Here is a 13946-nt window from a genome sequence, read left to right as displayed (position 1 = left end):
CCAGAAGGGAATGGCAAGAAATATTCAAGGTGATGAATAGTAAGACCCTACAGCCAAAGATAATCTATCCAGCAAAGCTATCACTCAGAATCGAAGGTCAGATAAAGAGCTTCACTAATAAAAAAAAAAAGCTAAAGGAGTTCATCAACACCAAACCAGAATTATATGAATTGCTGGAGGGGGTTCTTTCAGAAGAGAAAGTAAACAAAGATAAAAATTATGAACAACAAATACGTAACTATCAATAAGTGAATCTAAAAACCAAGGAAATTTTTAAAAAATCTGATGAACAATAGTAACTGTTGAATATAATAGAATCAGAGGTATGGAAGGGGAGTGGACTGACGATTCTTAGGGAAAAGGGGAGAGGGGGGCGTGGGAAGAGACTGAACATAAACTGTGCACCTATGGATGAGGACTATAGGACTCTCTTTCACAGTCCGCGTAGAAAGAGTTCCAATTCAGGGTTCAGGTTCTGGAGAAGGGCCGCACACAAATGAAAAGGAGACTTGAAGAAATTCAATTTGGCGATTTGGGGGGCCAGGCGGTAGTCCAACTCTAGTGGGAGAACTACCCCTGCTCTGGCCCTACCATCCCCTTTTATTGAAGCTCTGGGGAAGACATCTTAAGCAACATAAACAGAAACTTACATATAGCCCTTAGGCAGGAAATAACAGAAACTTGTAGATTCTGCTTCAGCTAACAAAATCTCAACTAAAGGTTAGAGCAATTAAGGTTTTTGACCAGCCTTCCTGGCTTCCTGTCAATATCTCTTTTTCAGTGAAACTGATTTGGTTTCCAGCAGAGGACAATGGGGAGTGGGGAAAGGGCAGAGGGTGGGGTGGGAACCTGGTGGAGGAGAGCAATGGTGGGGGGGGAAAAGGAACATTTGTAATAATATGAACAATAAAAACTTATTAAAAAAAAAAACAACAGAAATATTACATATTTTCCATCTATTGTAAAAATGCTTAGGAATTGTAAAAAAGTTATGGAATCCAATGAAACACTTATCTTGGTGCTTACCCTATAGCTGTAAGGAAACCCTATAAAACATTTTATTTAAATGTACTCGCCTCCTTTATTTTAAATTGAAGTGACTGCAGTGATTTCAGAGCCATCGGGTTGAAATTTTCCATTTTAACAGTTAATGTTGTTACAAAATAAGGTTTATGGTTTCACTGGGTAGGTGTTTCCAGGAGTTTCCCAGACACTATTATAAGTGCTTATGCGCTTCTGTCAAGATCTGTCAACAATAAAAGCTAAGTTTTATTTCATTGATGATAAGTCACTAGGAACCTAGCTTCTAAAAAATGTTTATTGAAACCCTTCAGGTTTTATTTCTCAGAGAAGGATTCAAGATTTGAACATAATGCAAGTCAAGTCATGTTTCACCCAAAAATGATAGCCAGCCACAGCATAATCATTTTACTAGACGGAAACTGGTGCAATTTCCTCTAAACCACATTATAAAAATACTCCACTGTACTTGCTCTCTGGCTTTGACTCTGAATTACATTGGTATCCTATTCAAAGAGAAAGCTACAATAGCTGCACAAAGTCTAGACCATTTTTCCTTCTTTATGTACTGCAATTCACATAGACCTCCTGAAATGCATACAAAGCATATACACATATTTTAGTCATAGGAGAATAAAATAATTCATCCTCTGGCAGGAAAAAAAAATCACAGATATTCACTCAATACTTATGTCTCATTTGACAATCTGCATATGTGACTGTTCTTCTTTTCTTCCATCCACTTAATCACAAAGGATTTTCAGAAGGAAGAGATTCAAGTGCTTCATCAAAAAATGTTTCTGCTGTTGCTATTAAAATTATTTAGCATTTTTTCCCAAGTTGCATCAAATATGACTGTAATTGTTACTCGCGTTTTTATGCATTGGAGTGATCTTGTCCATTAGGACTCTTTTTAAAAAAAATTGATTTCTTAAATTATGAGTGATGTTTGTATGAGATGAGAATATTAAATTTAAAAATTGTAATCACAAAAATTTAATTTCAAGTGCCACTAAAAAAAAGATGTATTTGCAGCAACATTAAATATTAACGTATACCAAGCCAACCAGGCCAAATACCTCATCCATGTCATGCTGTCACCATCATGAACTGTCTGCTAAGTGTTTTAATTCAGTTCTGAATCTATTTTGCTACCAAATCTTAGTTGAAATTCTTTTTTTAGACTTTTTTTTCAATTACAGTCTATATTCAATATAGTTTTGTATTTGTTTTGCGTGTATAATGGTTAGACAATCATATACTTTACAAAATGCACCCCCCCCCCCAATATTTTCACTATCCACCGGGCACCATGCATAGTTATTACAATGCTATTGACTATATTTTCTCTACTGTACTTTATATGGCCGTGACTGTTTTTTAACTAACATTTTTTACTTCTTAATTCCTTTATCTTTTTTCACCTATCCCCCTCCAACCTCCTCCCGTCTGGCAATCATCAGTCTGTTCTCAATAACCATTAGTCTGTTTTAATTTTGTTTGTTCATTTATTCTGTTCTTTAGATTCCACTTGTAAATGAAATCATATGGTATTTGTCTTTCTCAACTGACTTAGTATAATATCTTCTAGGTTCATCCATGCTGTTGCATATGGTAAGACTTCATATTTTTTATGGCCGAGTAATATACAATTGTACATAAGTTCCACAGTTTTTTATCCCACTCATCTATTGATTGGTATTTGGGTTGCTAATATATCCTAGCTATTAAAGTAATGTTGCAATGAATATAGGGGTGCATATATTCTTTTGAATTAGAGTTTGTGATTTCTTCAAATAAGTGCCCAGAAATGGAATCACTGGGTCATAAGGCGGTTCCATTTTTAATTTTTTGAGGTAACTCCATACTGCTTTCTACAGTGGCTGCACCAATCTGCAATCCCACCAACAGTGCATGAGGATTCCCTTTTCTCCACCTCTTCACCAAGAACTTGTAGTTTGTTAATTGATGATAGCCATTCTGACAGTCCTGAGGTGATATCTCATTGTGGTTCTAATTTGCATTTTTCTGATGATTAGTGACATTGAGTATTTTTTGGTCATCTGTATGTCCTCTTTAGAGAAGTGTCTATTCAGACCTTCTGCCCTTCTTTTTTTTCAGAGCAGTTTTAGATTTATATATAAAAAAAATGAGCATTAAATACAAAAAGTTCTTATATACACCCATTCCTCCATTCTCCCCTAAGGTTCCCCCTGCTTATTAATGTCTTGCATTAAAGAGGTACATTTGTTACAATTGAAGAACTAGTATTGACATATCAAAATTACCCAAAGCCCATGGTATATGGTAGCTCTGCCCATTTTTTTTATTGGATTATTTGTTGAAATTGTTGATTTTCTGACCTTAGTCTTTTTAATTCCCAATGCATTAATATATTCAGATATGTAAAATATTTGATTTATTGTGGCTAGAAAGCCTTCAAAAATGTAATTAGAAATACCTCTACTTCTAAGGTACATATTTTCCCTGTAAAATAACCTAGCAACATTTGCACTATATCTCATTTTCTTAAACTTTTCTATCTCATCTATTCCCTCCTTATCTGATAAGAGCTTGCTATCAACTTAAGGACTAAATAAATTTAATTTTAAAATAAGCAAAAGGTTATTCAAATGAAGTCATCTCCTATGTTCAAGTTAGACCTGTGTAGGGGAGGAAAATTTTTTCCTCTGCCCTTTTAGGTTCAGTACCTGTGGCCTGTGACTTAAAGTGACAAAGGGAAGAATGACAAGAGAGAAAGTTTATTTGTATGTATCCCAACAGGAGCTAATAAAAGAAGCTAGCTTACTATGCTTAAACTTAGAGGTTTATATTCCTGACTTAGGAAAAGGAAGGGGGAAGCAAAGGCTTCTAGGGAAAAACAAGTAAATTTCTTTCAGACAAATAGGTTTTTAGGAGAGCAAAGGTGAGCTAAGAAAGTTTGTGATCATGTTTCTATATGCAGATGCAAGTAGTCTTTCCCTCTTCCTCTTGGCCATGACACTTGGGCAAGGTTTATTCTTGGTCTCTTTCCTGAGAGTAGATTCTTTCTGAGAAGGGGATTTTGACAGCCTCATTTCCAAGAAGTTTCTTCTGTTAGTCAGATAGGGAAGATCCCAGGAGGCTTCTTTCTGCATCTATTGAGTCTCAAAAACCTTCAGCTTAAAATAACTTTCATAACAACTCTGGGGTTCTCAATGGGTTCCCACACCTATTAAATGACATTTTAAAAGGAAACAGAAGCAGTAGGAGGAGGGGTTAAAATTATGACTTTCATACAAATATAAAATTAAAATGTCTCAAAGGCTTTATTTAACTCATTTACTGATGAGGAAACCAATAAGATGTTACAATCGATTCAAAGACTTAAAAACATATATCATTTACTTCATTCCTATACATATATATATAGTATATACATATATATTGTGCCTATATATATATATATATATATATATATATAGGAATGCTGAAGTAAATTTGCTTAATACACACAAAAATGACTTAGATTTGATAATCAATGTATCTTATAATCTGTTTTTGTCCCACACAATCTAATTACTGTGGACAAGAGTCATTTGCATTACTATAAGTTTTTTAAATAATTCTTTATTGTTGAAAATATTGCATATGCCCCCCCCATTAACCCCTTCCAGCCCGTCCCTATACCTCCCACTCCAAGTCCTCACTGCCCCACTGCCAACAAGTTTCTTGGTTGATTATTTCCCACCCACCCTCCCCCGCTTTCCCTCCAAGATTCCTCACTCTGTTCCATGTTCAATGTCTCTGGACCCACTCCGTTCATCCGTACTGTAAATATTCTATGAACTAGAGTTGTAAAATAGTTCAAAAACAATATAAGGTGGAAATAACCTGTCTCAAGAAACTTTATCTTTTTTGTCCAATTTCAATGTCTTTCACATTTTTTTTCTGTTACATCTTTGCCTTTTACTTATTACTTTCTTATTTTATGTCCTAATTTGACTAGGCAGAGTTCTGTGCCCAAATAAAGTTGTGGCCAACTTCCTTCACTAATCTCTTCACTGTCACATTAAATTCTCATTCTTTTCTTATTCCTTCCATCTGACATGGCCACAATCATAATACATATTGCAGTGGAGTTTGAGTATCTCCTATCTTTTCTCTGACTCTGTCTGCACTCACAACACTGGAGACATACTAAGGACACATGTAAAGAACAACACAGAAATTTCATGGGCTTAGCTCCTTTGTCTTTCACCTCATGACTCTTGGTTATATAACAAATCAACTCCCTAGAATTGAATTTCACATGAGAACATGGGACTCTCCCAAGGGTTGTTAAGCATTATGTTCTGGCTGGTCAATAAACAATGACACATGTTTTCACCACTACACACTCTGTTTCAACCTCAGTTATGAAATACAATTACTAAATTGTTGAGGTTCAATGCTCTGAATAAATCAGGTCTGTTCTTACCAATTTTGTTATTAGAGTATCCAACTTGCAGCCTTTATAGGCTCAGATGTATGCCAATTCAAATACAAAACTATTAGAAACTTGGCATATCAACTACACTTAAAGGATCTTATCTAAAGCAAACAGTGATCCTTCACATTTAAATGCCAATACCTTTTGCGAAAGAAATTCTGCTTTATATGAGAACATGGATGAGCCTTGAGGACAGTATGCTAAATGAAATAAGCTAATCACAGGACAAAACTTCATGATTCTACTTATATGAGGTATTTAAAATAGTCAAACTCATGAAAGCAGAGAGTAGAATATTGGGTTCCAGGGGCTGGGAGCTGGAGGAAATGAGAGATTGCTAATCAACAGGTAAACAATTTCACTTATGTTAGATGAGTAAGTTAAAGAGATCTGCTGTGCAACATTGTACCTACAGATAACAGTACTATATTGTGCACTTGAAAATTTGTTAAAAGGATATATCTCATATGACCTATTCTTACCACAATAAAATATATCTATAATAATAAAAGTGTAATATGCTCATTAGACCTGACATTCTTCCGGACGACCTTCCAGACAAAGCTGGGGCTGTAAGGGAAACCAAGGACCAGGGTGCCAGAGGGAAGCCAGTGCCAGCAGCCGGAGTAAAGGGGAGGGAGGCCTTCTCTTGCACAAATTCGTGCATTTGGCCTCCCGTTTTATATAAAGTGGAAGAACTACAAAGACTCAATACAATTTGCTCAGTAAGGTAGTCATATGAGAATAGCTATTCTCCTATTTATTTAATGTATGAATACATCTTTTGAAGTGAAATAGTAGTAACCATGGCAGCTTTGCATTCAAGGGATTATGTCATTCAAGATGTTTTTCTAGTCTATGAAAGGGAAGAAGCTTAGCACTCCCTTTGGCAAGGATGGAAGAGTCCCTCAGGCTTACACCACACATATATGGTTAAGACATTGCCACAAATTTTGTGGCATCTAGCCATTTTCTTTTTTAATTTAGGATGATGGAAAAATTCTGTAAATGGACAATAGTGATGGTTGCACAACAATGTGATGTACTTAATGCCATTAAAGTGTGTACTTCTGATGTGTTATTTACATTTTGCCGCAATAAAAAATTGATTTCAATTACAATTTATTTTTATATTCCATCCCATATGCTAATAGTGCCACACATTGTGATCCTTTGGATAAACTTATTGGGGAAGTTTTCGTTGTTCTTTATAATTTCTCACATCTTTTAAAGGAGTTGTGGCCGAAACCGGTTTGGCTCAGTGGTAGAGCGTCGGTCTGCGGACTGAAAGGTCCCAGGTTCGATTCCGGTTAAGGGCATGTACATTGGTTGCGGGCACATCCCCAGTAGGGGGTGTGCAGGAGGCAGCTGGTCGAAGTTTCTCTCGCATAGACGTTTCTAGCTCTCTATCTCTCTCCCTTCCTCTCTGTAAAATATTAATAAAAAATATATTTTTTTTAAAAAAAGGAGTTGTGGGCCCTGATGTTTGGCTATCCTTAATATGTTGGAAGAAGGCTAAGTTACTTTGCGTGAGAAAGATCTAAGAAATATAGAGGTTGCAGGAAATCCAGGCCCAGACAAGGCTACAGCCAGGGAGTCTGGAAGCTAGTGGGAGGTATAAAAAGATGAATTCCCATTAGCACTTAAGCCACAGGGATTTTATAAGTGTCAGTCTGGTAAAGATAATCTGCCTTGAAATATAAACTCTCTTTCTCTCTCCCATTTAAAATTGTCAACCACTGAAATATTTAGGTTAGTGCTGGACAAAAACAGTGAGCTTTCAGGCAGCAGTTAGCTGGATTACTTGCCTTTATCATGTTTCATTGCTGCACTATGAACTATTTCTTGTGTAACTCTGGGGGAAACTTTGCCAGAGTTACTCGATATCATTTTTCCTACTTATTAGTGCTGTAATAATATGGCTAATAATTTTTCTTAATGACATAGCTTCATGACAAATCACAGTGTAAAGAGAAAAATTTTTTTTCCACTTTTTTAGATTTTGCTTTTGACTTTGACTTTGTAAGGGAAGAAAAATGTTCTTCTATCCCCTTATATTTATTCTGTAACTAAAGCTCGCAAATGGAACTAACGAAGACAAATTAACAGGTGGAAAGTATATAAACTTTATTGATATTAATATATTTAAAATGTCACATATGCAGAGATTCCTCATAAAAGAAATGAAAACTCAAAAGAGGCCTTAGGCTTGAGGCTTATATAACATTTTAGCAAAGGGTAACAAGTTGTGAAGTGACTAAACAAAGGGAAGAAAGGTTTGGGCTTCTTGTGGGAAGGTAAACATATAGGAAACCAATGGAATAAAAATGTTATTTAAGGCCTGGCTGGCATGGCTCAATGTTTGAGCATTGACCTATGAACCAGGAGGTCAACATTCGATTCCAGGTCAGGGCATGTACCTGATTTTGGGCTCAACCCCTGGTGTGGTTGTGCCGGAGGCAGCCAATCAACGATTTCCTCTTATCATTGATGGTTCATCTCTCTCTCCCTCTCTCTTCCTCTCTGAAAACAACAAAAATGTTTTTAAATGTTATTTAAGTAAAGTTGGCTTGTTCAGATGTATCCCAATGCCAACTTTCCAATCCCCAATGATAAGGGTTGTTCTCCTGGTGTGGGAGAGGAAAGGGGAACACCTTCACAAAGGGAATGTATGCTCTGCTCTTAGGTAGATGAGGGAAGGCAGAGCGCTCTCCCAATGCCTTTTCTCAATTGCCTTCAGTTCAAAATAATCTTTATGCCACAGTGGCATATTTTAGGGTGGCATATTCTCATCCCCTTCAATTTCTCCAAAATTTTCCTATTAACATCACTTACTGGCCCTTTACTCCACCACTTCTCTTCCTGAATAGCTGAGTCTTAAGACATTTGGCAAATAAGAAAAGGGCATTCAACCCTAGCTGGTTTGGCTCAGTGGATAGAGCATCAGCCGGTGGACTGAAGAGTCCCAGGTTTCATTCCAGGCAAGAGCACATGCCAAGATTACAGGCTTGATCTCCAGTAGGGGGCATGCAGGAGGCTGAGGATCTATGATTCTTTCTCATCATTGATGTTTCCATCTCTCTCTCCCTCTCCCTTCCTCTCTGAAATCAATATATATATAAAAGAATGGTATTCATCTGTGCTGGGATGAGGAATTTTGGAGCCCCACTGGGGTGAGGAGGGTGTCCACAGAGGGAGCCTGGCATAGTGTGTCAGATCCCAAATAGGGCAAGGAGAGTGCTCACATCAGAAAGATGCCCAGTATAGGGAGTCGGAGCTGAATGGGATTGGGGAGGGCACCCATGCAGAAGTGGATTTGTCAAGGTAATAACTATAAGAATTTAGAAAGCTGGTTTCTCATTGTTAGAGAAGGGAGATACCAATATTTTAAAGAGAGAATCCTAGACTGAACTTTATAGTGTTGGCTAGGAATTGTGTTTGAAATCATAGTTTTTGTATCTAGAGGTCTAAAGAGGGAAAAATACAGAAGTAAATGTTATATATATAAATTACTATGCATGTATTTTCTATTCTGTCCACTGAAATGGCCTGGTAGCAGGAATACCCCCATATCAATGAATATACCTAGATGTCTAGTTAAAACCTCTTCAAACAATAAATGTGGCTGAAAGAAGATGATTCATCAAAGATTTTTTCTGATCATTTATATCTTTATATTTTAATCAGTATATAAAAATCCAGTCTCAATGCAGATCAGTTTATTTATTGAGGCTTCTTAAATGTGTGATGTTCTACATTTTTTATGTCCTGTGATATAAAAATCTTTGTTTTGACTTTGCTTTGGTCAATTTGTTGAAAAAATATTAATAAATAATTTTATAATAATTTCACATGTAAGAAAATTGTTTGCAACACAGCTCATTATTATACAGATTTGACTATTTCCTTTATCAAATTATCTAACCTGACATAAATTCCTTTTCAATAAGAATGTCATTTGCTCTATTATTAAAATGTCCCATTGTTCCTTATCAAGGAAATAGCCACTTTTATTCTTTTCATGAGTTAATGATAGACCACAAATAGATTTTTACATAATAAGCTTTATTAACTGTTCAAACTATTCTGATTTTATTTCTTTTTTTTTTTTTTTTTTTTTAATAAGTTTTTATTTTTCATATTATTACAAATGTTCCTTCCCCCCCACCCCCCACCATTGCTCTCCTCCACCAGGTTCCCACCCCACCCTCTGCCCTTTCCCCTCTCCCCATTGTCCTCATCCATAGGTGCACAGTTTATGTTCAGTCTCTTCCCACGCCCCCCTCTCCCCTTTTCCCCAAGAATCGTCAGTCCACTCCCCTTCCATACCTCTGATTCTATTATATTCAACAGTTAATATTGTTCATCAGATTTTTTTAATTTCCTTGGTTTTTAGATTCACTTGTTGATAATTACGTATTTGTTGTTCATAATTTTTATCTTTGTTTACTTTCTCTTCTGAAAGAACCCCCTCCAGCAATTCATATAATTCTGGTTTGGTGGTGATGAACTCCTTTAGCTTTTTTTTATTAGTGAAGCTCTTTATCTGGCCTTCGATTCTGAGTGATAGCTTTGCTGGGTAGCTTATTTTTGGCTGTAGGTTCTTGCTATTCATCACCTTGAATATTTCTTGCCATTCCCTTCTGGCCTGCATGGTTTCTGTTGAGAAGTCAGCTGACAATCGTATAGGTGCTCCTTTATAAGTTACTACCTTCTTTGCTCTTGCTTCTTTTAGTATTCTCTCTTTATCCTTTGCTCTTGGAATTTTAATAATGATGTGTCTCGGTGTGGTCCTCTTTGGATTCCTTTTGTTTGGAGTTCTGTGCGCTTCCTGGACTTGTAAGTCAAATTCTTTCACCAGGTGGGGGAAGTTTTCTGTCACTATTTCTTTCAGTATGTTTTCGATATCTTGCTCTCTCTCATCTTCTGGAACCCCCATAATTCTGATGTTGGTTCGCTTGAAGTTGTCCCAGAGGTTTCTTACATTATCTTCAATTTTCTGGATTCTCTTGCCTTCTAGCTTCTGTGGAGGAGTGTCTTCTGGTTCTTTATGTTCCAAATCTTTGACTTGATTCTTGCGATCTTCCCTTCTGTTTTTAGGACTCTGTAGAATATTTTTTATTTCAGACAATGTATTCTTTATTTCTTGTTGATCCCTTATCATTTCCTGTTGACTCCTTATTAATTCTAGTTGATCTCTTTTCATATCATCATAGGCCTTATCCATCTTTTCTAGGAAATTCTTGAAAAACCTTATAAGCGTAGATTTGAACTCTATATCCAGACGCTTTTTGTCCTCCATTTCTTTCGTTTGTGATCTATTTTGTTGCCGCATTTCGCAGTTACAGGTGGGAAGGGGTTTCAGGGTGGAGCCTGCAGCTTTGGCTTCCGTCAGCCCCGCCCTATGCGGGTCCTTCAGTGCTCGCTGCCGGCGCCTCTGAGAGAAAGGTGCCCTCGATTTTCGCCTGCTGCCAAACAGTCTATGCTCTCCCCCAATGAGCCCGGTATTGGGGTTCAGTTCAGTTGGAAGTGGAGTTGGAGGTGGCGTTCACAGCAGTCTGGAGCCCCAGTCTCCTTCCCGTCAGGGCAATCCCGTGGCACAGCCGACCGTCCCTTCTCTGGGGGCAGTGTGCGCGCCTCCGGGACCTCCTTTCTCCGCTTCCCCGGGGTTCCGACTTACAGCCCAGCTCCCTATGGCTGAGCCTGAGTCCCCGGGGTCTGGCCCAGAACTGGGGTTCAGAGCAGTCGGGGGCCCAGCACAGTCGGAGTTTTATCTCCTTTCCGCTAGGGAACGCCCGCCAGGCACTCGGCCTCCCTCTACGGCTCCGTCCTCTTCGCGTGCGCCGCGTGTCTCCGTACCTTAGGCTTTTACAGCTCCTCCGTGCTTCCTTCTGGTTTTCTCCTTGCTTCTTGTTGTAGGATTTCCAGTCAGTCGACTTTCCTGTAGTTCTGGGTAATGTCCTTTTTATATTTTAGTTGTATTTTATTAAAATTGTTGTGTGCGGCTGCGGCTAGTTGCCTACCCGAGCAGCCATCTTGGATTCTCCTGATTTTATTTCTTTATGATTAACAATTATTCTAGAATATGACAAAGATTTACAAAGTTGGTAAGCAAAATAAGCAACAGAATTATACTGGTGTCTATAATAACCTTTGAAATTATTAATATATAAATTTTTTAAAATGAAATAGTTAACTTATGTCCTCACAAAGACCTGCACAGGGATATTTATAGCATTTCTATTCATAATCACCGAAATTTGGCCCTGGCCCATCTGCTAAATGGTTAGAGTGTCTGCCTGCACACCGAAGGGTTGAGGGTTCCATTCCCAATCAAGGGCACATACCTAGGTTGCAGATTGGATCCCTGGCAATCAGGCAATGTGTGTCTGACATCAATGTTTCTCACTTTCTCTTTCTCTCCTTCTCCCTCTCCTTCCCTACCTTCCACTCTCTCTAAAAAAATAATGGGGGGGGGGGGGAATATCCTCAGGTGAGGATTAACAAAAAATAATAATTACCAAAACTTGGGCACAACCAAAATGTTCTCCAGTAGGTAAATGGATAAATAAACTATGGTATATGTTTGTTTACCATAATGGAATACTATTCAGCACTGAATAATGGAATATTATTCAGCACTGAAAACAAAGGAGGTACTAAGCCATGAAAGAAATGTTAAAACCTTAAATACATGTTGTTAAGTGGGGAAAAACAAACAAAAAAACAAACAAAAAAAACAACAAGCCAATCTGGAAAGAGCAGGAACTCTGTTCCATTCAGCACTGCAGGCACAGGGCCTTCCCCTTAGGAGAGTATAGGGAAGAGCACAAGGCATGTGCATCCCTCTCTCCTCTATGTCTTCCTCCCTCTAGTCCCAGACCATCCTTGATTCTGAACTGACAGTAAGAATGCAATAAATTCCTGATTTGTTTACATGACTGGCTAAACCAATCTCGAAAGAGAAGAGGAGAGTTGAGCTAAACTATAAAAGATTGGCAGGCATTTCACAGAAGAAAGAAAAAGAGGACTGGGCAGGGCATTCCAGGTGGGAAGGAGCATGCAAAGAGGGGAGAATCCTGGCATCTTCGGAGAATGTGGGAAAGAGCATTCTATTGGAGTGGAGGTTCTTGGAAAATAGATGCTAGGAAGCAAGGTGAGGATGCCACACAGTAAGGGTAACACCGGGGTGAGAAGACCAAATGGTTATAAACTATTGGGGGACCACTTTTTTGCAATGCCTTCATATTAAACTTGTCTCCACTTTCTTCACCACAGTTTCTCATGGGGGTGGACAGGAGGTCAAGTGCTCCCTCGGCTATTTCCCCTGTGGGAACATCACCAAGTGCTTGCCTCAATATCTTCATTGTAACAGCGTGGATGACTGTGGGAACCAGGCCGATGAAGAAAACTGTGGTGAGTGAAGTGCCTGTAGTCACAGCAAGAATCTGGGGCAAAAGGACTGACTGATCATGAAGTCCTAAGACCTCTTGTAACAAAGATAGAAATAGGCAGAGAGAAAACTACATAGAAATACAAAATATATGTCACTTAAGGAAATCTTACATTTATTCCATTAGTTTAAAATACCCATTCTTGCCCTAGCTGGTTTGGCTCCGTGGATAGAGTATCGGACTGCGGACTGAAGGGTCCCAGGTTCAATTCCAGTCAAGGGCACGTGCCTGGGTTGCAGGCTCAATCCCCAGTGTGGGGCGTGCAGGAGGCAGCTGATCAACGATTCTCTCTCATCATTGATGTTTCTTTCTCTCTCCCTTCCTCTCTGAAGTCAATAAAAATACATTTAAAAAGTAAATAAAGTGGCTGGAGCCACTCAACCCCTCCCTTTAAAAAATTCCATTCTTTTCTATGTATTACTATCACAGCCAATATTTCAGGAAAGTGGTGATTGTGCACATAGTAATTTTTTTTTTAATGAGAGAACCTGCCTGGTTACTGTCTTGGAGGTGGGATGGAATGGAAACTGAGAATATAGGCACAGGAGCCAGACTGCTCACTTTGAGCCTAAATACAATAACCAATATCCATACTTGAGAATGTTTCTTACCCTCTCTTTGCCTCAGTTCCTCATGTGATAAAAGCATTCAAAAATTGTATCTAAACTAAAAGAATTTGGGAAGATTAAATGTAAAAGATTGTAAGTGTGCAGGCATATAGCAGGTACTCACTAAGTGTTTCTGTTTTTCTTATCTTTTGCTTACTGCAGTTATGAAGGAAAAATGAGACCTCCTTAAACACACACACACACACACACACACACACACACACACACACACACAAACTAAGTCCAGCTAACCTACTATTTAGCAACCATATTTATGATCCTATAAAGCTTCTGGCCAATTAGTATACCTGGGCAAACAAGGCTGTCAGGACTTGCTTCAAATGTCTGAAGCTTCAAAAACACAAATGTATAGAAGAACTTGAACTGGCTAGA

At 38.2% G+C, this 13946-nt stretch overlaps 1 protein-coding gene across 1 annotated transcript in view; it reads left to right on the top strand.

Annotated features, from left to right (window-relative positions):
- Positions 1 to 13946, top strand: part of RXFP1 (relaxin family peptide receptor 1) — an 81252-nt gene that overhangs the window by 19426 nt on the left and 47880 nt on the right. The window contains exon 3 of the mRNA XM_084884165.1: positions 12770 to 12907. Coding sequence (XP_084740291.1) covers positions 12770 to 12907 — 138 coding nt within the window. The remainder of the gene's footprint in view (positions 1 to 12769; positions 12908 to 13946) is intronic.

The sequence above is a fragment of the Pipistrellus hanaki genome, assembly GCF_964339955.1.
Source record: "Pipistrellus hanaki genome assembly, chromosome: 5".
Lineage (NCBI taxonomy): Eukaryota > Metazoa > Chordata > Mammalia > Chiroptera > Vespertilionidae > Pipistrellus > Pipistrellus hanaki.
This window is presented reverse-complemented; position numbering and strand designations above follow the sequence as displayed.